This window comes from Ruditapes philippinarum, unplaced genomic scaffold, assembly GCF_026571515.1.
Source record: "Ruditapes philippinarum isolate M1 unplaced genomic scaffold, ASM2657151v2 ctg3331_1_1_1_1, whole genome shotgun sequence".
NCBI classification, from domain to species: Eukaryota; Metazoa; Mollusca; class Bivalvia; order Venerida; family Veneridae; genus Ruditapes; species Ruditapes philippinarum.
In genome coordinates, this window is record NW_026856814.1 from 43,366 (window position 1) to 68,693 (window position 25,328).

General features: G+C 33.4%; 1 protein-coding gene and 1 long non-coding RNA gene across 3 annotated transcripts; both read right to left on the reverse strand.

The window, feature by feature from the left end:
* Nucleotides 1-718: 718 nt before the first annotated feature.
* LOC132747764 (uncharacterized) lies at nucleotides 719-5,684 on the reverse strand. The gene is made up of 2 exons (XR_009628159.1): nucleotides 1,878-5,684; nucleotides 719-1,812 (listed from the first exon to the last, which is right to left on the reverse strand). It is a non-coding gene; the product is annotated as an uncharacterized LOC132747764 (long non-coding RNA).
* Nucleotides 5,685-6,092: 408 nt separating this feature from the next.
* LOC132747762 (MOB kinase activator 3B-like) lies at nucleotides 6,093-24,147 on the reverse strand. Of its 2 annotated transcripts, none has more exons than XM_060737255.1 (7): nucleotides 24,061-24,147; nucleotides 17,188-17,338; nucleotides 16,684-16,777; nucleotides 10,277-10,410; nucleotides 9,428-9,543; nucleotides 8,599-8,685; nucleotides 6,093-7,533 (listed from the first exon to the last, which is right to left on the reverse strand). In XM_060737255.1, exons 1-7 carry the CDS (start codon nucleotides 24,112-24,114, stop codon nucleotides 7,504-7,506), a joined length of 666 nt encoding a protein of 221 aa, XP_060593238.1. In that variant the 5' UTR covers nucleotides 24,115-24,147; the 3' UTR covers nucleotides 6,093-7,503. The 2 variants fall into 2 exon arrangements, with proteins under 2 accessions (XP_060593238.1, XP_060593239.1); XM_060737256.1 differs by having other exon boundaries at nucleotides 24,067-24,137.
* Nucleotides 24,148-25,328: the final 1,181 nt, after the last annotated feature.

Consider the following 25,328-nt stretch of genomic DNA (forward strand, 5'->3'; position numbering starts at 1 on the left):
GGATTGCTAAACACGTGGGTTCAAACCCTGTCGGGGACAAGTCGTTGTTTTCTTGAGCAAGAAACTTTAAATTCTATGCTCAGTAATGGTTGATTCCAGGAACACATTCGAGAAGTGTTTCAATAAGCTTAAAGCTTCCAACACAATTGGACTAAAATGAATTTGTATAAATTAAACTATATACCTGCATTTTGAGGCATCAAAAAGATGATGTAAAATCAAAATGTAACTATAATAGCATTCAATAGTTTATTTCATACTTTCATTCAACATACAGGCAGTTGGAAGACAGAGAAATAACTTACAGTAGATATAGAATAGAGAATATTAATCAACATAAGCCAGGACTCGCAAAAAAACATACACTGGTACATAACTGGTACATTAACTATATATTACACCTGGCAAATTTTTAATGTTCAGACTAAAGGTTTTGGTATCATTTGTTATCAAAGCCTTAACATTACATTATGTTTCCGATACATAATTGATTACACTTCAAAACCAATCTATTAGAAAACAGATTTTTGGAAATGTGCATTTTTAATAAGTGATCGAGCATACATTTTGGAAGATTTCAAAAACTGTCTAATTATACCCTGATGGTCATAAGAGTATTTTTTCATTCTCTGTGCACATGAAAATCATTGGTTAACACAATACATCTAGCAAACAGAGCTATTCTAAGTGGGTACAGAGATTATTTGACATACTCATATCTAATTTTCACAAAATTTTACAGTTCTTTTAATTGAGATGTGATTTTTGCCACAATACATACAAGATTTGTTCTGTACCCTTTAAGTGATTCTAAACAGGACAAAGCATTTAGAATACATATCTCAAAAAGTTCGAAAATCAAAACGTGAAATATGGAGCCAAATGCTGTAAACACCTGCTCAAACTATAGAGAAAATTTTGAGAAATGGCACAAAAATTGTGTAACTTTGTCCATAATTATTTGCACACAACGTAAAACAAGAAAGTATTAGTTTGTAACAGTTTTTCTAATCAATGAAACAAATCAAATATACGCCACATTGAGTGTTGATAAAAAAACATGATTATATGCCTGGTATTCAAATTAATGCTAAGCATTTCTATTCCTTTTTTTCCCAAGAAATTTGATACTGATGCCAAAAGCGCAACACTTTCTGCTCAAGCAGGTAAGGGGTTAAAAATTGGCCTTTAAGTAAAATATTTTACACCCTTAATTTAACTAGTGCTGTCATATAAACAAAAGGTTTCAGATCTAGCACAGAAAGAAAGAAATATAATAAGAAATACATAAAATCAAACACTGACCATATAAAATTGCACTAACAAACCAAAATCACATACTATTACTCTGCACAGAATATCTTTCCATCATTTTGTTAATTATCAGTAAAATGAACGTAATTCTTTGCTAATTGCGTAAGACTAATTATACAATTTTCCAACAATATTATTTTTTAACCTTAAAGAAAACAAATGTCAAAAAATATCAAAATACAGATATGGCAAAATTCAAATAATCTAGTATTCAAACAATCTAGTAAATTTATTATGTTTCATAATACATATAATCAAAAAGAAAAATTCCCTATAATTGTGAATAATTGTTTCAATCTAGACTCAATAACTACTGAGAAACATGGGTGTGAATATCAGTCAGGCCACGCCTTCCTAAATCAAAATTAATTGATCAGGCCATGTCTTCTTTGATCAAAACTGCATAATTTATCAGGCCACGCCTTCCTTGATCAAAACTGCACAATTTATCAGGCCACACCTTCATTGATCAAAACTGCACAATTTATCAGGCCACACCTTCCTTGATCAAAACTGAACGATTCATAGGCTTTATCGAAACTACACAATTTATCAGGCCACACCTTCCTTGATCAAAACTGCACAATTTATCTTATATGAGAACTTTCTATTTATCAGACAAAAAAAATCAAACATTAGGAAATATACATGTACAAATATACAAATCAATTCATACATATAACTACTTGGCACATCTGAACTGTGAATTATATGTGTATAATGTGAAATTACTGGAAATTACAAAGAGAAGAAAGATAAATAAAGTTACTATATGCATATATGATTGAAAGCTGTCGGAAATTCTAGAGTAAACAAAACCTAAGAAACATTTTATACAATAAGAAAGTTATTTTTTAGCCATTTAACTAAATCAACTAGCAAAATGTCTAAAATATATCAAAGTAATTTCTACAATCAATGCAAATGAAACCTAACAGAATCTCAAAGCTGCATGATAAATTGAAGAAATTTAAAACAAATCAATATTAAAAGAAATGTATTAACATACTTTATGCACAAGTAAAGTGACCAACTATTTTTTTCATCATATTTTTAACCAGTAGAGGCTCCATCAACTGATTTTGAAACGTTATAGGTAATTTAAATTTATGAGGACATGAAGTATATTTGTTTGATTGGGTTTTACACCTCACCAACGCAGTATAGGTCATATGGCGACGTTCCAGCTTTACTTGTGGAGGAAGACCTTAGGTGCCCACCCATGCATTATTTCAGGCACGAAGCGGCACCTGAATAGAACCATTGATGTTTCGTAAGCTAGTTGGATAGCTTCCTCACGTGAAAGAATCCAAAGTCCCTGTGAGGGGCAAATAATTTGAAGTCAATGACCATAACCACTCGACCATGGACGCCCCATTTCGTAAGTACTACATAAATAAACTTTATTTGACAACTTTTTTTTTTAGAAATCTTTAAAACAATCTGAAAAAGTGCTGCTTTAAAGCTCTCTACACTGAATATGAAAAAAAAAAAACGAAACAATTTAGCGTACAAAAATAAAAGCAAAAGATGACTTCAAACAATTTCACTCATGAAAAGGAAAATATAATAGTATTGATAATAAATACTGTAGGTAGTCTAGAGTAAATGTATATATGTATGTATATAAAATATGACATTGCTATAGCACCAGATTGATTTTCATGAAAAATCAACAATCAAGGAATTTATTGAAGGAAATTGAAATTATTCCAATAATTTCCATTCTGATGATTCAACATCATCAAACTTCTGACATTAGTTTTTGATATATTATAATGTTGCTCATCAGTTGATATTTGTCACCTTGTGCCAATGCAAACACAATATTACTCTACAGGTAAGTTACTGTACATAGGGGTACAACTTGTTGCGTATTACAAGTCAAAGCCGATGTTTGGCCTTTCAGCCAAATAATTTAAAATTGGGGCTGCATCTTCTAAGCAAGTATGTACAGTACTATAAAAATCGAGGCTGCAAAACTTATTAACAGGTGCTTAAGGAAAAAATGGTCCTATCATTTATATATACAAACTGCAATTTTTGTTGAGTGCTAAGTTTTCATTGCTCTCTGAAATATTACCATATCCTGGTTCAAATTATCAAACAGAATTGTTTGAGAAAATTTTGAAATATTTTCCAACATTCATGAATAATTTTTTAAAAATCATTATCAATTGACTGTTACATAATCAATTACTGTCCATCTTCCAATACTCAATACAATACAATACATTGTAAAATAAAATGTCTAGTAAATGCCATTTTTTTGCTGATTTAGTATGTGCCTTAGAAAATACTAGTACATGAACAGACTCAGAAAATGTTTATAGAGCAATTGGCTAACATTTGAGGATTTACTTTTCACGATCAAAAACTGTTCTATATGAGGAACTATGGAAGTCCATAACTGTAAAAAAAAAGATATTTGAAAAAAGAGTGTCTGATAACAAGACACAAAATCTCATATACTATTAAAATCATATAGAAATACAAGATTGATTTTATAAATTAGCTATTTTAGATAATATATTTGTATATATAACATATAGTCACTATAAAGATAATGAATCAAATTAAATCAAAATTTCTGTTGTTTTAAAATGAGCAACTTGTTGAATATTTTCACACTCAATTGAAAACAAGTAGCTTTACTCAAAGCATCAGTCATTTGTAGCTCCACCCACTACCATATATTTTTGTTACTCCGCCCTCATTATATCCCATCATGTGGAAGTGTACTATAAAAAGTGAAGGGAGTAGGAGAGAGGTAGTTTCGGGGCCTCCGTGGCCGAGTGGTTAAGGTCGATGACTTGAGATCACTGGTCCCTCACTGCTGTAGGTTCGATCCTCACTTGGGTCGAAATCTTTCATGTGAGGAAGCCATCCAGCTGGCTTATGGAAGGTCGGTGGTTCTACCCGGGTGCCCGCTCATGCCTGAAATAATGCCCGGAGGGGCACCTGGGGTCTTCCTCCACCAACAAAAGCTGATTAAAAAAAAATCGACGAAAAAATCTCGGCGGGACGCTCTAGGATGGCCTGACTTGAGTGTACCGTCGCCCATATGGGCTTTCCGGCGGTGACCTTAAATAAACGCATTAAAAAAAAGAAAAAAAAAAGAGAGGTAGTTGGGAAGAGAGTAAATAAGTGGAATTTTCACCTACCCACTTAGCCAACTTTACATGGTGAATGTTGTTTTTTTCTTGCAAAAAATAGTGGGAAATATAGCCTTACCCTCTGTACCTAGAAATCAACTAATATTTTAATAGGATTCCTCTCATTTTACCTAGGCTTTGCTAGTCCCAAATTCAAAGTCCCAAACATTGTATTGGGTATGAGTTGAATGCGGTGGTAGGGGGATGTTACTAATGACTGGTGCCAAGCTTTACAAATATTAGAACACATACAAGAGATACAATCATATAATCTTAACAAAATCATACAGCCGAGACAGATTAGGTTTGAAAACAAATTTAATATTAATGTTATAGAATACTTAAACTATTATTTTTATCACTTGAAAGTAAAATCTTTTAAAATGGTTTATAATACAAACTGACATGACAAAAAAGTCTTAATGCAAAAAAAAAGTATTTCAAAGGTATTTTTAATCAATTTAAAGTAAAAAATAATAAAGTAAATTCCCTGCACTGCAGTGAGTCGTATAGAAATCCAGTATATCTCATTTTTAAGTGATGAAATATATTTAGAACATCTGTTATGCTTAGAATTAGTGATACATATTTTTAAATATTTTTTTCTGAGCATCTGACAGAAAAAATAAACATAAAAAACATAAGGGAGACTATGAGCATTCTTATCGGAATGTTTCTACACATTCTATATAAAAAAAGAACTTGTTGAAAAAAGTTCCCAGTTGAAACCCTGTAATTACTGTTCTTTTATACTTTAAATATATATTTATATCAAAAAAGCCCTAATACTACATATCTATCAAAGAATACCCTGACGTTAGTACACAAATAATCTATTTGCCTTTACCTATGCAAAGCATAAATAATCTATTTGCCATTACCTATACAATGCACAAATAATCTATTTGCCTTTACCTATACAATGCATAAATAATCTTTTTGACTTGACCTATACAATGCATAAATAATCTATTTGCTTTTATCTAAAATTGCACTAACAATCTATTTCCCTTTACCTATACAATGTAAAAAAAGTGAAACTGCAAAGCCTCAACAACGAAGTATAGAGCCAGGCCAGCCTGTACATCCATGCAGTGACCTTAACTTCACAGATTGTTGTAGTGATATTGGTATCCCTAAATCTGATAATAAATCATTTTAATCTTACCTACAGAATCTATCCATGAAACAATTGCATTGTTCTTTTTTATTTTCACTAAACGTTTTTTTCCAGTCCGAAAGATGGTTAAGTCCATTTAAATTATTCAACAGGATATAAGTTTGCATTAAAGTAGAAAAAGTACATCCTAGAATAGATCATGGGGTCTGAACAAGTATATATAAGGTTCGTTACGTTTTCTTTAGTTTATTATATACATGTTTTACTACTTAAAAAAATCCATAGGTGTATTGGAGATGCCCAAAATACATGGCTTTAATCATTTCCATTTAAACTGTCTAGTATAATCCATTCTTTAGAAAATGTAACAACAAACAATTACAGGGTTCCAACTGAACAACTTCCGACTGAATATTATAAAACATATATACGTTATATTCAACTATTTACAATTAATTGCATTACAAAACAAGAGCACTTTACAATCAATTTAAAGAAAGGAAACCAATCCAATCACATTTGATTTTAAAACATATACATTTTCTTTAACTAAAATGGGCTTTAACCCAAACAAAACACAATAATATATCATAGTTAAACAGAGAGTTATAATCATTGTCAATATCAGCTTCAGAAGTAATTTTTTATATATTTTTTATTATTTTGTAGGGATATATAAGCACAAGTTGATTGTAAAATAAAAGTACGAATATCAGCAAACATAATTATAATCATTAAAAAAACAACTTCAAATCCAGGGGGGATAATTTTCCTTTTAAAAATGTTTATCTTAGCTTAACTCCTGCACGCCAAAAATACTTAAAGCTTACTGAAGTCTTTCAAAAGTCCACTTTTCTGACCTAACCCGTACTGTGATCATAAGAGGAAACCTTAACTATTAGGACATCTTTCCCCCACTGAACATTTTGATTTGAGTATAAAGGTAGCATTATGGTAATATTTCATTTCCTAAATTAATTCTGATTTATTTCCAAATACATATTGCCCTATCACTCAAAAACATGTGTTCCCGTTAACCTATTTTCTTCAATATTCTACCTACTAAGCTTAACCTGAATGTTTTAAGGTGGGAAACTTGTATATTGAATATATTTCATTGTAAAGTATTTAAACGGGCTACTTTTTTATCCTGAGATGCACTTCAATCAATTTGCATGATGGGGGTTTGCGACATAGCAGAAAATACTGATACAGTGGTAAAAAACTGAAACATTGATTGTAAACAAATTAAAAAAATAAAAATCCCCTACAATAACGTTTTGGTGGAATTTATTAACTAATTCTAAATCTCACTGAATGAGGCAAGGTGAATGACAAATAAATAATCACTATTATAACTGTATTTAAACAAACAATCTTCAAAAGTGAAAAAAACTTTTTGTTTGCTTAAAAAAAATTCTTCAGTTTATCTTATCTCGTTTAGAGTAAATATAAATGTTAAGAAGTTTTATAGGAAATTTTTTGTAGTAATTTTTGGCTGAAACCATATAAGCATATGTTTAATACTCTTCAGAGTGGTGCTTAAACAAACTTTGCTAAGTGCTATGTTAATTTTTAGTCTGTTCCGTAATGGGCTAAAAGAATAACAAAAAAATTGACACAAAAACTAAAAAAAAAAAAGTTTTCCAACTTTCAACTGACTTTGAAGCTATATTCCCCCATCTCTGATTTACAAAAACAGAAAATTTGGGGGTTTAAAAATCACAGTGTTCAATTATTTACGATTCTTTCATTTGTGCTGTCCATACATGTATATATGTGTCTATACCACTAGTTCATTAAGGTGCGAACTATTGTCCAATGATTTAAAAATAGAAGTGTATATAACAGTCAGATCAACAAGAAGGCAAGGTGTTAATATAACAAGAAATGACGAGTGTTGACCTCTGACCCTCAATGACAGATCTTCTGTGTCATCTCTTTCTGTAATGATAAGTAAATAATATGATAGGTAAATAATATGATAAGTAAATTAAGTTATATGTCCTTCCAACATTCATAACAATTAGATGATCTGCTTAAGAAATAAACATGGTGTTTTCAATACGTTATCTATATTACCAAATCATTCCTAAGCTTAACAAGACCTGTGCAAGGAACAGTGTGCTCCAGGTTTCTCAGTACTGGATAGTAAACTGGATGTAGCATTAACATATGTAACAACAAGATGCTCGGCATCAAAAAAAAAAGCCATGTTTTCAATACAGAAAATGTTTTGGTAATTTATTTTACCAAATCATTCAGAAACCTTAACAAGACCTGTCTAAGGAGCAATGGGGTCTAGTTGTCTCAGTACTGGATAGTAAACTGGAAGTAGCGTTGTTTGTTTTAAAGTCATTGATAATATAAAACTTGTTTTGCTAAATAAGGTAAGCTTTTGTTTGTTTTGGGTTTTAAGTCACATCGACACAGTATAGGTCATATCGTGACGTTCCAGCTTTACTGGTGGAGGAAGACCTCAGGTGCCTTTCCGTGCATTATTTCAGGCACGAACGGGCACCTGAGTAGAACCACCGACGTTCCGTAAGCTAGCTGGATAGCTTCCTCACATGAAAGAATCCAAAGTCCCTGTCGGGATTCGGACAGGGATACGAACCCACAGCGGTGAAGGGCAAGTGGTTTGAAGTCAACGACCTTAACCACTCGGCCACGGACGCCCCAAATAAGGTAAGCAAACACCCACTAGTGGGTTTCCACAATAGCTTTGCTTTTTTTTTCTTCTGAAAAATGAAGCTTACAAACTGGTTTTTCAAAAGAAATCAATTTCTGATGTTTTGTCAAAATTCTAAAATTGAAAAGTCAAAAGTAATAATTATAGTCTTAATCAAAATCTTCAAAACATAGGCTGGACCTTGGCCCTTTACTTTTTACATTGTGTCCTACGTTCTCTGCAAACTGTTCATTCCTTTCATTTCTTTAAAAGGCAGAAAAACCTACAAAATTGTTGCAAGTATTGACCGATATGGATTTTTCTAATAGAGTACATACCAAAGGTTCAAGTTCCTTTTTGTCCACCAAGTTGTATTCAGCAACAAAGTAATAAAAATGCTTGTAGCAGGTGTTCACATGTGCCTCCTAATTGGTAACAAAAAAATAAACAAGGAATGAATAAAAACAATGACATGTTCAATACATGTTCCATTTTTGTCAATAATAGGGTAAATTAATATTACCTGTTAATTTGTTTTAAGTTCTATGCTAAAATGCAGTCATCGAATTTAGCACTGGCCCATGGCCAGTGAAAATTATTTCTGGCCAGTGAAAATTTTAAGAAAATTTAGTTAAATATATTGTAGAATAAATTCAAAACTGGAATTCGGGCTAGTAATTTCAAAATCTTAAATTCATTGACTGAAAATGTGTGGGCTCTTTGCTACAAGAAGTGGAACAGCAATTATATAATCTGTCTCTTTACCAAAGGATTACAGATTGCAGTTCTACAGTAATCACATGAAGGAATTTTTTAAGTCACATGATACTAGGACAGGTCACCAACATTGCCACTGCTATATCTTGGTGGCAGTAGAACACCTGAAAATTCTAAATTCTCTTTAAGCAGAATTTGCTGCAAAATCTCATGAGTAGAACCACTGACAGTTCACACAACAAAAACACAATATGGCTTGGTAAGGAAATACTTAAGTTATTGTCAAAAATAGATAGTTCCACTGTTTCTTGTCTCTACAAAAATGATGGTTTGAAGGAATTTCTTTGACTTAAATATATATTTTTTTAAATATATAATTTAAAATAAAAGTTGTGGAGAATCAGAAAGGCAAGTAAAAAAGTCTAAAAACTAGTAAAAGTAAAATCTCACCGCTCCTATGGCTACTAGTTTATCAAAATGGTGGATGTATACATGAACAAATACTCTAAATAAACGTGTCAACATCTTTTTTACAGTTGTAAGGAAATTCTTCGGAAAAGGAACTCCTAAAATGTAAAATGTATAATTTTTCAACCACATTTCAATGCATATATATTTTCATAAATTTCTCGATCATTGGTAGTTTTCCTCTTAAATATATCCCCAGTGGAACATCCATGCAGCATGACCAGACACTATACTGTTGGTAGCTCTCTCTTTTTGTATTTTCATATTAATATCCCCAAGTTTTTAAATGGACTGTTCCAAATTCCAAAATAGGGCAAATCCATTATACAAATTCAGCAGGTTAAGGAATAAATCTGAACAAAAGCAAGCTCTTAGACCTTATTTTTACCCACAAGCGCTATTGAATACTTATTGCTGACCTTCCAATTGATTTCATTGGTAGCTTGTAAATAATTATACTCTCAAGAAGTTTAAAATGGTGCTGACAGAAGGAACAATCCAAGACACCTATGTTCAAACTGATCAAAACATATAACCTAAATTTTCTTTGGAAATTTTTTAAGTCAAACTGATAGTGTTAGTCATATGACAAATTTTCAGCTTAACTGGTGGAAGAAAATGCACAACTTTAGGCCATTGCAGCATAATTATTTAAAGTCTATGTGAGCTATATATAACAAGGAATATGTCCAAGAAATGGATATCTGAACATTTCACTATTTAGTCAGTTTACCAACTAACAAAGTAACAGCTTGATAGACAGACTCTGCAAAGTCTACATGCCCCCCCCCCACCCTCGTAAATTGAGGCATATAAATCCAGCATACATACCACATGTGAGGGGGAAGATTGTGTCATCATTGATCTGTGCCTCCACCCACTCCATCAGTAAGGTGATATATGTGGGGGCAGGTAAGGCTGTTGGCTTCTTGTAATGTACTCCATCACACCAGTGATATTCATATCTGATGAGACAAAATAAAATGAAACATTATGACAGAAACAAACCATTTTATGTTTTTGTTTTTGGTTAATTATATTGCCATGATGAGTCATATTCCTAAAGTATCATTCTTTTCAGTTTCTTTTCAAATTTTGCTAATTGAAACAATAATTGTAAATTTATGTAAGCTATAACAGGGATCATTCTAGGGGGCGATTTCCGCGATTTCTCGCAAAAAAATCACCAAAATCTCAGAGTAATTTGTGAAATGAGAGAAAATCTCGCACGGCAATTTGAGCCGGAAAATGTCCAATCACAATCTAAAGAATGCTTACATTACACAAAAATATGATGAAAAATTCACGATTCCCATCAAGAATTCAATTTCAAATTGTTTATTAATGAAATCGGTGTAAAAAAACTCCAAAAAGTAGTCCAACACTTTGAGTTATTTAGCTTAAAATAATTGCCGATCGGAGACCGCAAACACACCATACAGAAATACGGTATGATGGCTAACCTTTATCTATCTGTAAGTTGAGAATTTACTCAAAACACTTTTAACTGATTTTAATAACAAGAGGGCCATGATGGCCCTGAGGTCGCTCACCTGTATATAGGCCCCCCACCCCCGGGGCAATTTTTACCCAAGGGCTTTTATTTGTTTATTTGAACAGACTTGGTAGACACCCATAAGAAGATGTTTCATGCTAAACATCTAAGCTCTAGCTCATTGGGTTTTTTAAAAGAAGATTTTTAAAGTTTTTACTATACACATATAGTTAAAAACAATGACACCCCTGGGGCAGGGCCAGTTTTGACCCCCGGGCTTTTATTTGAACAAACTTTGTAGATATTTACTTAAAGATGTTTCATGCTTAATATCTAAACTCTAGCTATTTGGGATTTTTCAAAGAAGATTTTTAAGTTTTTGCTATACACATATAAGGAAAATCAATGACCCCCCTCCCCCTGGCGGGGCCAGTTTTAACCCCAGGGCTTTAATTGAACATACTTGGTAGACACCCATTAGAACATGTTTCATGCTAAATATCTTAGCTCTAGCTTATTGAGTTCTTTAAAAGAAGATTTTTTAAGTTTTTACTATATGCATCAGAGCTCCAGATAGCGTGCGTATAAGCGTAAAATACGCATAGAAAATCTAAAATGCGCATCACTTTCAAAATTCGTGCGTCACAGTTACGCACAACAAAATGAAAATACGCTCGTATGTCAAAATTTATGCGTGAAAGAATAGAAGTGTAAACATTTGATATGTAGAAAGAAAATGTTTTGAGCATAAAAATACAATGTATTTCAATTTTATTGCATTGAAAACTGAAAATTCCGTTGTCAACAACGCATGTTAAAAACGAAAGTAGCAGGAAATACAGAAGGGAGGTAACTCCCGTAGATCAACCTGTGAAATTATTGATGAAATTTGTGCCAGATAATCATCGTAGGAGTTAACACAGTATTAAGTTTGTTTAGGCATCTATTGACATGCTTATGCCTCAAAAATATATTTTAATTTCTTTAACTTTTGTTGTTGGAATTAAATAACATGTTTTTCACCTGCAGTTTTGTACTCAATATTTTCGTACCCAGTCTACAGTTACGGACAATTTTCTCTCAGACTAATACTTTTTTTAAGGAAAGATAAAAAAAATAATCTTGTTTATGTTTCTTTAATTCTAATTTCAACTATAATTGTTCGAACTGGAGTACATGATAAGGTACATGCCAACAGAAATAAAGAAAGAAAAATATTGACTCCTAGAAAATAAAATAATTTCAGGGCTTCACTAGTGGAAGTTTGGGAGTCATTTACTCCTTCATTTTTGCCTGTGACTTCCGAAAATCAATACTTTTCCTTCTTTACCTATTAAATGTGACTTCCAATATCAGAGATTTTGAAGTCTTTGACTTCCAAATTTTGAAAATGGAAGCCCTGATAATTTTGCTGTGTATCCTAAACTTGAGTTCCAGTATACTCTGGAAGTCTGACTTTACATGGCATGTTTTGTATTGTTTCACATTAAATCAGTATTTAATTTGTAAAGGTTTTTGTAAAAAAAGAAATAAAAACAAACAAACAAACAAAACAATAAGTTTAATTTGTTTATAAAAACTGCAAAATGCTTTTTTGACAGATTTTACCCCTTAAGTTTTTCAGAATTTGCATTTTACCCCTCACTCTAAATTTTGAGGGGTAAAAACCCCTTGGCCAAAAAAATTATCTGGAGCTCTGATGCATATAGGGAAAATCAATGACCCCCTGGGGCGGGGCCAATTTTGACCCAAGGGCTTTTATTTGAACAAACTTGGTAGACACTCATTAGAAGATGTTTCATGCTAAATATCTTAGCTCTAGCTCTTTGGGTTCTTTAAAAGAAGATTTTTTAAGTTTTTACTATATGCATATTGGGAAAATCTATGACCCCCTGTGGCGGGGTCAATTTTGACCCCAGGGCTTTTATTTGAACAAACTTGGTAGACATTCACTAGAAGATGTTTCATGCCAAATATCTAAGCTCTAGCTCTTATGGTTCTTTAAAAGAAGATTTTTAAGTTTTTACTATATGCATATAGGTAAAAATCAATGACCCCCCGGGGCGGGGCCAATTTTGACCCCAGGGCTTTAATTTGAACAAACTTGGTAGACACTCACTAGAAGATGTTTCATGCTTAATATCTTAGCTCTAGCTCTTTGGGTTCTTTAAAAGAAGATTTTTTAAGTTTTTACTATATGCATATTGGGAAAATCTATGACCCCCTCGGGCGGGGCCAATTTTGACCCCAGGGCTTTTATTTGAACAAACTTGGTAGACATTCACTAGAAGATGTTTCATGCTTAATATCTAAGCTCTAGCTCTTACTGTTCTTTAAAAGAAGATTTTTTAAGTTTTTACTATATGCATATAGGGAAAATCAATGACCCCCCGGGGCGGGGCAAATTTTGACCCCAGGACTTTTATTTGAACAAACTTGGTAGACACTCACTAGAAGATGTTTCATGCCAAATATCTAAGCTCTAGCTCTTAGGGTTGTTTAAAAGAAGATATTTATAGATTTTTCTTTCGGTTGCCATGGCAACCAGAGTTCTGCATGGAATTAAATTCTTTGAACAATTTTTAAAGGTGACCACCAAAGGAACATTCCTGTGAAGTTTGGATGAAATTGGCTCAGTGGTTTATGAGGAGATGTCATTTAAAGCAAAAGTTTACGGACGGACGCCGGACGGACGGACGACGGACAAAAAGCGATCACAAAAGCTCACCCTGTCACTTTGTGACAGGTGAGCTAAAAATTGTTAGACACACACTCAAGTAACAAAAAAATGGACATGTCAAAAACAAATACCAGTAAAATTTGTCTTCTAAATGTCACATCAACCACGGTAAATTTTGCCGTAAAGAACAAATATAAAAAATTTGTTTTACGATTCCTGATGAAATAGCCGATATAAAGGTGTTTTATAACACTAAAAATGATGTTAATGAATTAAAATTACTTTGGGTATTGTTTAAATTTGTGGATATGGAGATATTTGTCATTATGTGTTCAGGTCACATATTCAATGAATATTTTTTAATGGAGGGAGGTGTGTGAAGAGAATCATAAAGAAAACAAAATGTAAGGTTATAAAAAATATTCTTCAAAGCTCAACAATCACTTCTGTACAGTACAGTGTTGCCATTAGGAACATTGGCTGCAAATAATAGTTGTAGTAGATATCCATGTATAATTCTTTTATATTTCAGAATAAAGGTGTTATATTTATTTTTCACAATTAGAATTTTATTATGTTTACAAATTCACAAAAGAAAAGGCATAGGATGTGTTAACAAGAGCTGTCCGTAAGACAGCGCGCTCGACTTTTTTAGTGCTTGCCTATAATACAAAACATTGACAGTTAAGGGCCATAATTCAAATAAAATCTTTGACAGAATTACCTTCTCCTGGACATGTTTGGGAATCATGATTGTAAACAAGTATTCCAACTTTCAAATTAATATCTCAAACAGTTCAGTCAAAAAGTGGACTGGTACTAAAAACTTAACCAAGATTCTAAGTCGATAAAAGGCCTTAATTTTTAAAACAAATCCTTGACAGAGTTACCTTCTCTTGCGTACAGATGGGGGTAATGATGTGAAATAGCATTAAAAGTTTCAAAGCAATATCTCAAAGGGTTAAGGCAATAAGTGGATTTTACCCATATTCAATGTATTTTCTAAGTCAAAAAGGGGCATAATTCTGTCAAAAACCTTGACAGAGTTATGTCCTCTTGTCTGTTGATGAAGGTCGTGATGGTAAACAAGTATGGTCAGTTTCAAAGCAATACCTCCAATGGTTTTGAAATAAAGTGAGGTGGTACAAAAAACTTAACCAAGCTCAATACACTTTCTAAGTCAAACAAGAGCTGTCCGTAAGACAGCGCGCTCGACTTTTTTATTGCTTGCCAATAAAAAAGTTTTTGCAGTAAAAGGCAATACAAGAATCTCTGTATTTTTAAAGTGAACTAGTTGTTTGATACCCTTGAATATTACAGCAATGTTTATATGACATAATTTATGGTAAAGTGAACAAGTGGATAGGAATGAATTTTTTTAGATTTTTTAAGTTTTTTAGTGCTTGCCTATAATACAAAACATTGACAGTTAAGGGCCATAATTCAAATAAAATCTTTGACAGAATTACCTTCTCCTGGACATGTTTGGGAATCATGATTGTAAACAAGTATTCCAACTTTCAAATTAATATCTCAAACAGTTCAGTCAAAAAGTGGACTGGTACTAAAAACTTAACCAAGATTCTAAGTCGATAAAAGGCCTTAATTTTTAAAACAAATCCTTGACAGAGTTACCTTCTCTTGCGTACAGATGGGGGTAATGATGTGAAATAGCATTAAAAGTTTCAAAGCAATATCTCAAAGGGTTAAGGCAATAAGTGGATTTTACCCATATTCAATGTATTTTCTAAGTCAAAAAGGGGCATAATTCTGTCAAAAACCTTGACAGAGTTATGTCCTCTTGTCTGTTGATGAAGGTCGTGATGGTAAACAAGTATGGTCAGTTTCAAAGCAATACCTCCAATGGTTTTGAAATAAAGTGAGGTGGTACAAAAAACTTAACCAAGCTCAATACACTTTCTAAGTCAAAAAAGGGCCATAATTCTGTCAAAAACCTTGACAGAGTTATGTACTCTTGTCTGTAGATGGAGGTTATGATGGTGAACAAGTATGGTAAGTTTCAAAGCCATACTTGTAATACTTCTGAAATAAAGTGGGGTGGTACGAAAAACTTAACCAAGGTGTGACGCCAACGCCGACGCCGACGCCGGGGCGAGTAGGATAGCTCCCCTTTTCATAGAAAAGTCGAGCTAAAAAGGGCCATAATTCTGTCAAAAACCTTGACAGAGTTATGTACTCTTGTCTGTAGATGGAGGTTATGATGGTGAACAAGTATGGTAAGTTTCAAAGCCATACTTGTAATACTTCTGAAATAAAGTGGGGTGGTACGAAAAACTTAACCAAGGTGTGACGCCAACGCCGACGCCGACGCCGGGGCGAGTAGGATAGCTCCCCTTTTCATAGAAAAGTCGAGCTAAAAAGTGAAAACAAAAATTACTGTAATAAACAGAGCTACATCTTCTTATATCCTCATTAGATAAACAATGTTTATATGTACAGTGATTTTAAAAAACTAAAAATTTCCATATTTTTAACCTCGCCCATCATGAAAATTAAATCTCTCAAGAAAATCTAATTTCTCTCATCAAAATTTCTCAAATGAGAGAAAATCTCTCACTAAAAATCCTGACCAGAATGATCCCTGCTATAATTATCTGGGCAAAGATTAAGCTCTAAAATCAATATTCTGAACATAACCCTTGGTAAAAACAATATTTCTAAAACTATACTTTCAGTCCATTAAAGATATAAAAATTTAATGTTGGTCCATGTGGTTTTAAGATATCAGTTTTAATAATAGAAAAAAAAATGTGTCTTAATTAAAACAAATTTTAAGCCATATATACACAGAGCTAGCATGTAAGGGCATTAAGAGCTCAATAAACCTTTAGCCTACATTTGGTAAAAGATTCTAGTCATGTGATTAGTAGACTGAGATCAGATAGCATGTTCATAACATCTGATCAGGGGTTTGCACTGTTTGCTTTTCAGTCAATACATTGTGCATATTTTGAAATTTTCCCCTTAAAATGATAAATGGTTGATTCCCAAAAAGAGTTTAAGATCAATAAAAGAAAAAATAATTTGAGCTTATATACATACTTGGGTCCCCCTGACATGGTAGGACAGGTCTGTTCTGTACAATATTCACATATCGTCCCATATAACAAATTTATTCTGTTGAAAAAGTCCACAACTGAAAAAAAATATAATACATATAGAAACAAGGTTACTTTTTAGACATTAAAACTATGCCAGACAAACAAAGAAGTCATTGAAAAACTAACTAACTAACATTTGAGTATATATAAACAAATGTTGAAATTGATGAAAAGCATTGCAGAAAGAATATTCAAGAGACATGGATGTGAAACTGCTTTTCAGAAATACACAAAAGCTGTGTAGAAAATGACCTCATGGTTACATATGTAACAAACTGTAGAAGTGCTTTCCTATGCAATTATGAAAATTACCTCAGATACTAGCATTGTCTGACCATTTAATTATCAATACCATTTCACTTATTCTGAGATGGTCATTATAAAATTTGATACACATGTACTGTATTGTATGTAAATGTATGCAGCAAAAAAACAAAAGGCTTACCATGGACTGCTACCCAATCATTTTGATCTTCACCAGGAGGAAGTTTCACTACTTCTTTCAAATCTATCCCTGAATTCAGTGAAGCATTTGCTTGTTTATGAAGGTTGAACTTTAGTGTTCCTGATTCAAATTTCTTCTTTGGTCTGAATGTCTGTAATCATAACATCATGCAGAAACAAAGGAATTAAATAAAGCTGTAACTATAGATTAAATTAATCTTCTGTTAAAGTAATTTAGTTTTCATAAAATTTCTAGTTTTAGATCATATCAGGCACTTTTCGTTTCACTTTATTTATGTTTAATCTAATAAAAGATTTAACATTGTCTTTAAAAACAAGAGGGCCATGATGGCCCTGAGGTCGCTCACCTGTATATAGGCCCCCCAACCCCCCAACGTTGCAGGGCCAATTTAATCCAAGGGCTTTTATTTGCACAAACTTGGTAGACACCCATAAGAAGATGTTTCATGCTAAACATCTAAGCTCTAGCTCATTGGGCTTTTTAAAAGAAGATTTTTTTAAAGTTTTTACTATACACATATAGTTAAAAACAATGACAACCCTGGGGCCGGGCCAGGGCTTTTATTTGAACAAACTTTGTAGACACTTACTAGAAGATGTTTCATGCTTAATATCTAAACTCTAGCTATTTGGGTTTTTTCAAAGAAGATTTTAAATTTTTGCTATACACATATAAAGAAAATCAATGACCCCCGGGGCGGGGCCAATTTTGACCCCAGGTCTTTTATTTGAACAAACTTTGTAGACACTCACTAAAAGATGTTTCATGCTTAATATCTTAACTCTAGCTATTTGGGTTTTTTCAAAGAAGATTTTTTAAGTTTTTGCTATACACATATAAGGAAAATCAATGACCCCCGGGGCAGTGCCAATTTTGACCCCAGGGCTTTTATTTGAACAAACTTGGTAGACACCTATTAGAACATGTTTGATGCTAAATATTTTAGCCATAGCCCTTTGAGTTCTTTAAAAGAAGATTTTTTAAGTTTTTAATATATGCATATAGGGAAAATCAATAACCCCCCGGGGCGGGGCCAATTTTGACCCCAGGGCTTTTATTTGAACAAACTTGGTAGACACTTATTAGAACATGTTTCATGCTAAATATCTTAGCTCTAACCCTTTTAGTTCTTTAAAAGAAAATTTTCTAAGTTTTTACTATATGCATATAGGGAAAATCAATGACCCCCTGGGGCGGGGCCAATTTTGACCGCAGGGCTTTTATTTGAACAAACTTGGTAGACACCTATTAGAACATGTTTGATGCTCAATATCTTAGCCATAGCTCTTTGAGTTCTTTAAAAGAAGATTTTTTAAGTTTTTACTATATGCATATAAGGAAAATCAATGACCCCCCGGGGCGGGGCCAATTTTGACCCCAGGACTTTTATTTGAACAAACTTGGTAGACACTTATTAGAACATGTTTCATGCTAAATATCTTAGCTCTAACCCTTTTGGTTCTTCAAAAGAAGATTTTTTAAGTTTTTACTATATGCGTATAGGGAAAATCAATGACCCCCCTGGGGCGGGGCCAATTTTAACCCCAGGGCTTTTATTTGAACAAACTTGGTAGACACCTATTAGAACATGTTTGATGCTCAATATCTTAGCCATAGCTCTTTGAGTTCTTTAAAAGAAGATTTTTTAAGTTTTTACTATATGCATATAGGGAAAATCAATGACCCCCTGGGGCGGGGCCAATTTTGACCCCAGGGCTTTTATTTGAACAAACTTGGTAGACACCCATTAGAACATATTTCATGCTAAATATCTTAGCTCTAGCTCTTTGGGTTCTTTAAAAGAAGATTTTTTAAGTTTTTACTACATGCATAGAGGGAAAATCAATGACCCCCCGGGGCGGGGCCAATTTTGACCCCAGGGCTTTTATTTGAACAAACTTGGTAGACACTCACTAGAAGATGTTTCATGCCAAATATCTAAGCTCTAGCTCTTATGGTTTTTTAAAAGAAGATATTTAAAGTTTTTTTCTTTCGGTTGCCATGGCAACCAGAGTTCTGCATGGAATTAAATTCTTTGAACAATTTTTAAAGGTGACCACCAAAGGAACATTCCTGTGAAGTTTGGATGAAATTGGCTAAGTGGTTTATGAGGAGATGTCATTTAAAGTAAAAGTTTACGGACGGACGGACGCCGGACGGACGGACACCGGACGAAAAGCGATCACAAAAGCTCACCCTGTCACTTTGTGACAGGTGAGTTAAAAAATGACAGAAAAACACGGTAGTCAAATTAGCAGCGGTGCAAATATTAAAATACAGGCTCTAAAACAATATCAGCGATTTTTTCCTCTATATAAGTGGTACCAAATATTGGACCCATTCACAAACACAAACGGACCTTCACAATTTTCAGACTGGGTGAGGGTCTGACGGAGCCGTTCACAATTCTGATTAATTAAGCATTTAATAACGTATTATTTCCTCTCTTCTCATAATGATGCTAAAATTTTGCCTGTTGTGCTATGTTTATCTTAAAATGCGTTTAGCCAACCATGATTTCCGGTGCATTCGCCCTTTAAATTTTCGTACTGTTTAAATACGAAACTTCTAGGGACGAATCAAACAAGCGTCTGGTAATTTCTGTAAACATCATTCAAAATGTCTCGTTACAGTAAATATTACGTTAAAAAAATTATATGTTCTTACTGCTTAATAAGATATTAACAATCTTAATTAACAAATTCACAATTTGTTAAGAAACAACGCCTTTTTACACAATTTTTATGGTACTGGACCCATTCACAATTCAGGGAAAACTAGAAATGTATCCATAGGACACGGATGCCCCCACACGCCACTGTTCTGTCAATCTTATGACTCTACTGAGTCTAGGTCAAATATTTTTTGAACTATATGTGCCACAAGTTGAAAACTAAAAATCAACAAAGGGCCATAATTCTGTTAAATTTGGTCGCAGAAAAAATTCCTTCCTTTACTTCCATCTACACATTAAGGTTTTTAATCCCTGGAAGTTTAAGCAAAATCTGCCATCCGGTTTAAGAGGAGTTGCGTTCACAAAATTTCTACATAGTATAATTGTATATAATGAAAAAATCAACAAAGGGCCATAATTCTGTTAAATTTGGTTGCATCAAAAATTCCTTCCTTTACTGCCATCTACACATTAAGGTTGTTCATCCCTGGAAGTTTAAGCAAAGTCTGCCATCCGGTTTAAGAGGAGTTGCATTCACAAAATTTCTACATAATAAATAGTGAAAAAATCAACAAAGGGCCATAATTCTGTTAAATTTGGTTGCAGCGAAAATTCTTTCCTTTACTACCATCTACACCTTAAGGTTGTTCATCCCTGTAAGTTTAAGCAAAATCTGCCATCAGGTTTAATAGGAGTTGCGTTCACAAAATTTCTTCATAGTATATAGTGAAAAAATCAACAAAGGGCCATAATTCTGTTAAATTTGGTCGCAGCAAAAATTCCTTCCTTTACTACCATCTACACATTAAGGTTGTTCATCCCTGTAAGTTTAAGCAAAATCTGCCATCTGGTTTAAGAGGAGTTGCGTTCACAAAATTTCTACATAGTATCTAGTGAAAAAATCAACAAAGGGCCATAATTCTGTTAAATTTGGTCGCAGCAAAAATTCCTTCCTTTACTACCATCTACACATTAAGGTTGTTCATCCCTGTAAGTTTAAACAAAATCTGCCCTGCGGTTTAAGAGGAGTTGCGTTCACAAGATTTCGGGACGTACGGACTGACGGACGGACGGACTGACGGATGGACGGACGGACGGACAAGTGCAACGCTATATGCTCCCACATTGTGGGGGCATAAAAATCGCTGAACATTATACCAATCAGCATGTTTTGATAATCAATGCCAAGCAGAATATTGAGCATTTTGATGAGAGATTTTTTAGAGAAGATCTGTTTAAGGCTTAAGTATACAGAAAAAGAAACGGTATTCATAATGCACTATATAAATGAAAGAATTAATCCCATTATATATTTAACTTTTTTCATTTAAAGCATTACACCGGATTGTTAACCATGATAACAATTACAAATGACAAAGAATAGGTGCTATAAGTTCTGATATTATGACAGATAAACGGAATTGAAAGCAAGGTAAAATAAAATATAACAATATATATTAAGTATAAAATAAAATTTAGGAAATCTGACAGCAATCTACAAATAATTAAACTTCAAACTTTGAAGACATAATAAATTGAAATGTCTTTTTAAAAAAGGTATGAAATGATAATATTCTACAACAAAAAACTGTACAAATATTTATGAAGAAGTAAACTTTAGGATACTGGATTGCAGAATTTAAACATACATTTCAAGCCTGCATCAATAACAAACTAATGTGTGAAAGTGCTGGCCAGTATAATATCCAATAAATGAAAACAAAAAAATAAAACATCAACAAAAAACACCTGCATGCCAATTTTTCCTAATAGAAAAAGAGCAACAAAAACGCTTGTCCTTAAAGAACAACCAATTTCGACAAAATTTCTGAATAAACAAGTGGCATAACTTTAAATATAGCTCTCAGAATCATACCCCTTGTCTGAAAACTGCACCTTGTCATGAAAAGCATGCATTCTAAGTGTCATGTTGATAACTTATGAAATGTTTGAATAATTGGCTACATCTAAATTTTTGCACAATGAGGAAGCGATCACAATACATTTAGCTTGACTTTTCTTCTCAAAATATTTAAATGACAACACTCTAGCCTTCTAAATGAGATCACTAATTTAAAATGGCACCATTCCAAACTTTTAATGATACCACTCCTTATTTAAAATGATACTACTCCTAACTTTTGGCATATTTCATAAGATGAGGAATACCAAATTTAAAACAAAGAATAAACACTTTTTCAAACTTAAAATGGCACCACTCCTAAACCTATAATGTCACCAGTCCTAAATTTAAATGACACCACTCCCAAAATTAAATGACATCTTTCCTAACTTTAAATGACATCACTCCCAAAAAAAAATAATCTAAAAATGGGTCAAAGACAGAAAAGGCCGTGTTGCATATGTATACAAAATATCATGAGGTTGTGATGTTACTTAAATTTCCTACCACTGACCATTGATGTTGAAAATTTAACTTAGTTGGTAAACAGGAAGTAGATGAGCATCAGACCTGAAATGGAATCCCACAATATGGGACCACATGTCAATGATGTGAACCACATATCAAGAGTCTGTGGTAAGTAGTTGCTGAGAAAACTGTTATGAAAATTTCCTTCTATTGATCATTAATTATGTCAAAATTTAACTAAGTTGGCAAACAGGAAGTGGATGAGCTACAGACCTGAAATCAAATCCCACGGTATGGGACCACGTGATAATGCTGTATACTAAATACCAAAAGGCTGTGATAAGTAATTGCTGCGTAAACTGTTACTAAAATTTCCAACCATTAACCATTAATATCAAAAATTTAACCAAGTCGGCAAACAGGAAGTGGATGAGCGACAGACCTGAAATCGAATCCCACAGTATGGGACCATGTGTTGATGCTGTAAACTAAATATCAAAAGGATGTGGTAAGTAGTTGCTAAGAAAACTGATACGAAAATTTCCTACTATTGATCATTAAATTAATTATGTCAAAATTTAACTAAGTCGCCTAACAGGAAGTGGATGAGCGACAGACCTGAATTTGAATCCAAATGTATGGGACCATATGTTAATGCTATATGCCAAATATCAAGAGGCTGTGATAAATAGCTGCTGAGAAAACTGTTATGAAAATTTTTCCCTGCCTGCCCGCCACCAAACATTCACCATACTATAACACGGGTTTGCACCTGTGCAACCCGGCCCAAAATAGTAAAATAACACCACTTCTAACATTTAAATAAAATGACACCACACCTGAATGTAAACAGTGTTTTTTTCCTCTACTTTGGGAATGGTGCCGGTACCAGACTGATTGGGAAAAAATGCGTTATTTTGACTGAAATTGGGAATTTTTTAAGCATTTTTTCAACTAGAAATAAGATTAGTCATCATGAATATAGATAGCTAACAGCTTCCACTGTCCAGGGAGAACTGTTGAGTGGTGATTCATATGAATATGTTGAATTTAAATGATTTCAGAGAAATCACTTGGCCTTGTGGTTATTTTGAACAGCCATTTTGGGAATTTAAACATTGGAAATTAGGAATTTTAATGTCTATTTTCTATTGGGAACAGTACCGTTTTAGGGTAGTAGTTATATAAAGAAAAAAAACACTGGTAAATGTCACCACTCCTTACTTTAAAATGACACCACATCCGAATTTAAATGACACTGGTCACTCCTAACTTCAAAATGACACCACACCCAAATTTAAATGACACCACTCCTAACTTCAAAATGACACCACATCTGAATTTAAATGAGACCACTCCTAACTTCAAAATGACACCACACCCAAATTTAAATGGCACCAATCCTAACTTCAAATTAACATTACCCCTACTTTAAAATGACACCACTCCAAACTTAAAATGACACTGGTCACTCCTTTGGCATAGATGGGGAAAAAACAATTTTAAAACCAAAAACACTTTTAACGTGTCACAATATTGGTTTATTTCTATTATTCAAATAATACTGCAAATCTATGATGCTACTTAAAATAATCCATAGAATGACAATTTGAATCCATAGAATATCAATTTAAGTATGATAAAAGTTAAACAAAGTAAACGAGGAAGCTATATGCGAAGAACAGAGGGAAGAAAATAAACAGTTACGAAGGTTAAATAAAAAAGAAAACATAGGCAAAGTGGATAAATAACAAGAGCATTTCGACTGAAAATCTCCTGTTACTGTTAAATAAAACCTTTGCCTTACATTCACCTTATCCCGCGAGAAAAACTGCATAAAATTCGACCTGGCACCCGCCATTTTGTTGCGGAAGTTCTTTTTAACCGGTGACGTTAGATTATATATCTATGAAAATTATAAAGCTAGGCGTATTTGATTTACATATCGGTGTACTCCAGAAGTTAACGGGAGGGTCATAAAAATATAGGCAAAGAGTCAATTTTCAATGTTGAAAACTGTTCTGCAATAATCGGCTGAATATCATCCACGGGTATTTTTCAAATGTCATAAGACCTGATTTATAGTTTTTGAGTGGCTTGAAAAATACTGATGATACACCAACATTAAGTAGTGGGGAAAAATTCTCAAAAGAAGAGGGGCTTAAAAAGTGCTAAGCCCTTCCATCAGAGCCCAGAATCATCCTACAGGTGTGACTTGCAGTATCCATTTGCCACACATGTCAGTTTTGAATGCCCTGTCCGGTTACTTTTGAACTGCTCATTTCAAATTTTCACAATCACTGTTCGCATGTGTATGGTGTGTAGCCAGCTCAGTAACAAGAACACCAATCACTCCCTCTCTCTCCCCCCACCCCAATTTTTTATATTTTTTTTATATTTTTGAACTGTCAGAAGGATGTTCAAGACACATCAGTAGTTAACTACCTGCTTAAAGGACAATGCAAGCATTAAGTGAAATGTTTGAGCCTGCAATTCTGTCAATTGATCAAGTGAATTTTGTATGTAAAGACAGACAAAAGGCAAGTTGGAGCTTAAAAATACATATTCATGTGCAATGTATATGTTGGATGTGTTTTGAGCCAGGCTTAGACTACATCTATTACATGGCAATTTTTGTAGCTTTGCACTTGCTGCTCCTTCGTTCCTTACTGCATTATTTCAGGCATAGGTAGTCACCTGAGTAAAATCATCATGCTCCTATAAGCTGACTGGATAGCTTCTCAAATAAAGAATTTCATGGCACTGGTGTGATTCAACCCCATGCCCATGTCTGTTTAATTTCTGCAACCTTAAGCACTTCACAACCAGGAACTAAGCATTACATTTGGGCAATTGATTGGCTGGATTTTATACCAACACTGTATCAGCCATGGTGACTTTCCAGTTTTACTGGTGAAGGAAGACTTCAGGTGCCCTATCATAAATTACTTTAGGCACAAGTAGGTATCTGAGTAGAACCTCAAATGTTCAGTAAAGTAGCTAGATAGCCGCCTCACATGAAAGAATCCAAAGTTCCTGGCAGAATAGGCAAGTGGTTTGAAGTCAACAACCTTA

Bases quoted from the DNA above. Each gene is read 5' to 3' on its own strand.
- LOC132747762 (XM_060737255.1), bottom strand. From the start codon at position 24,114: ATGGCGGGTGCCAGGTCGAATTTTATGCAGTTTTTCTCGCGGGATAAG. The intron at 17,339-24,060 runs GTAAGGCAAAGG...TTATGATTACAG, and splicing joins TCTCGCGGGATAAGGTGAAT to ACATTCAGACCAAAGAAGAA. The intron at 16,778-17,187 runs GTAAGCCTTTTG...ATTTTTTTTCAG, and splicing joins TGATTGGGTAGCAGTCCATG to TTGTGGACTTTTTCAACAGA.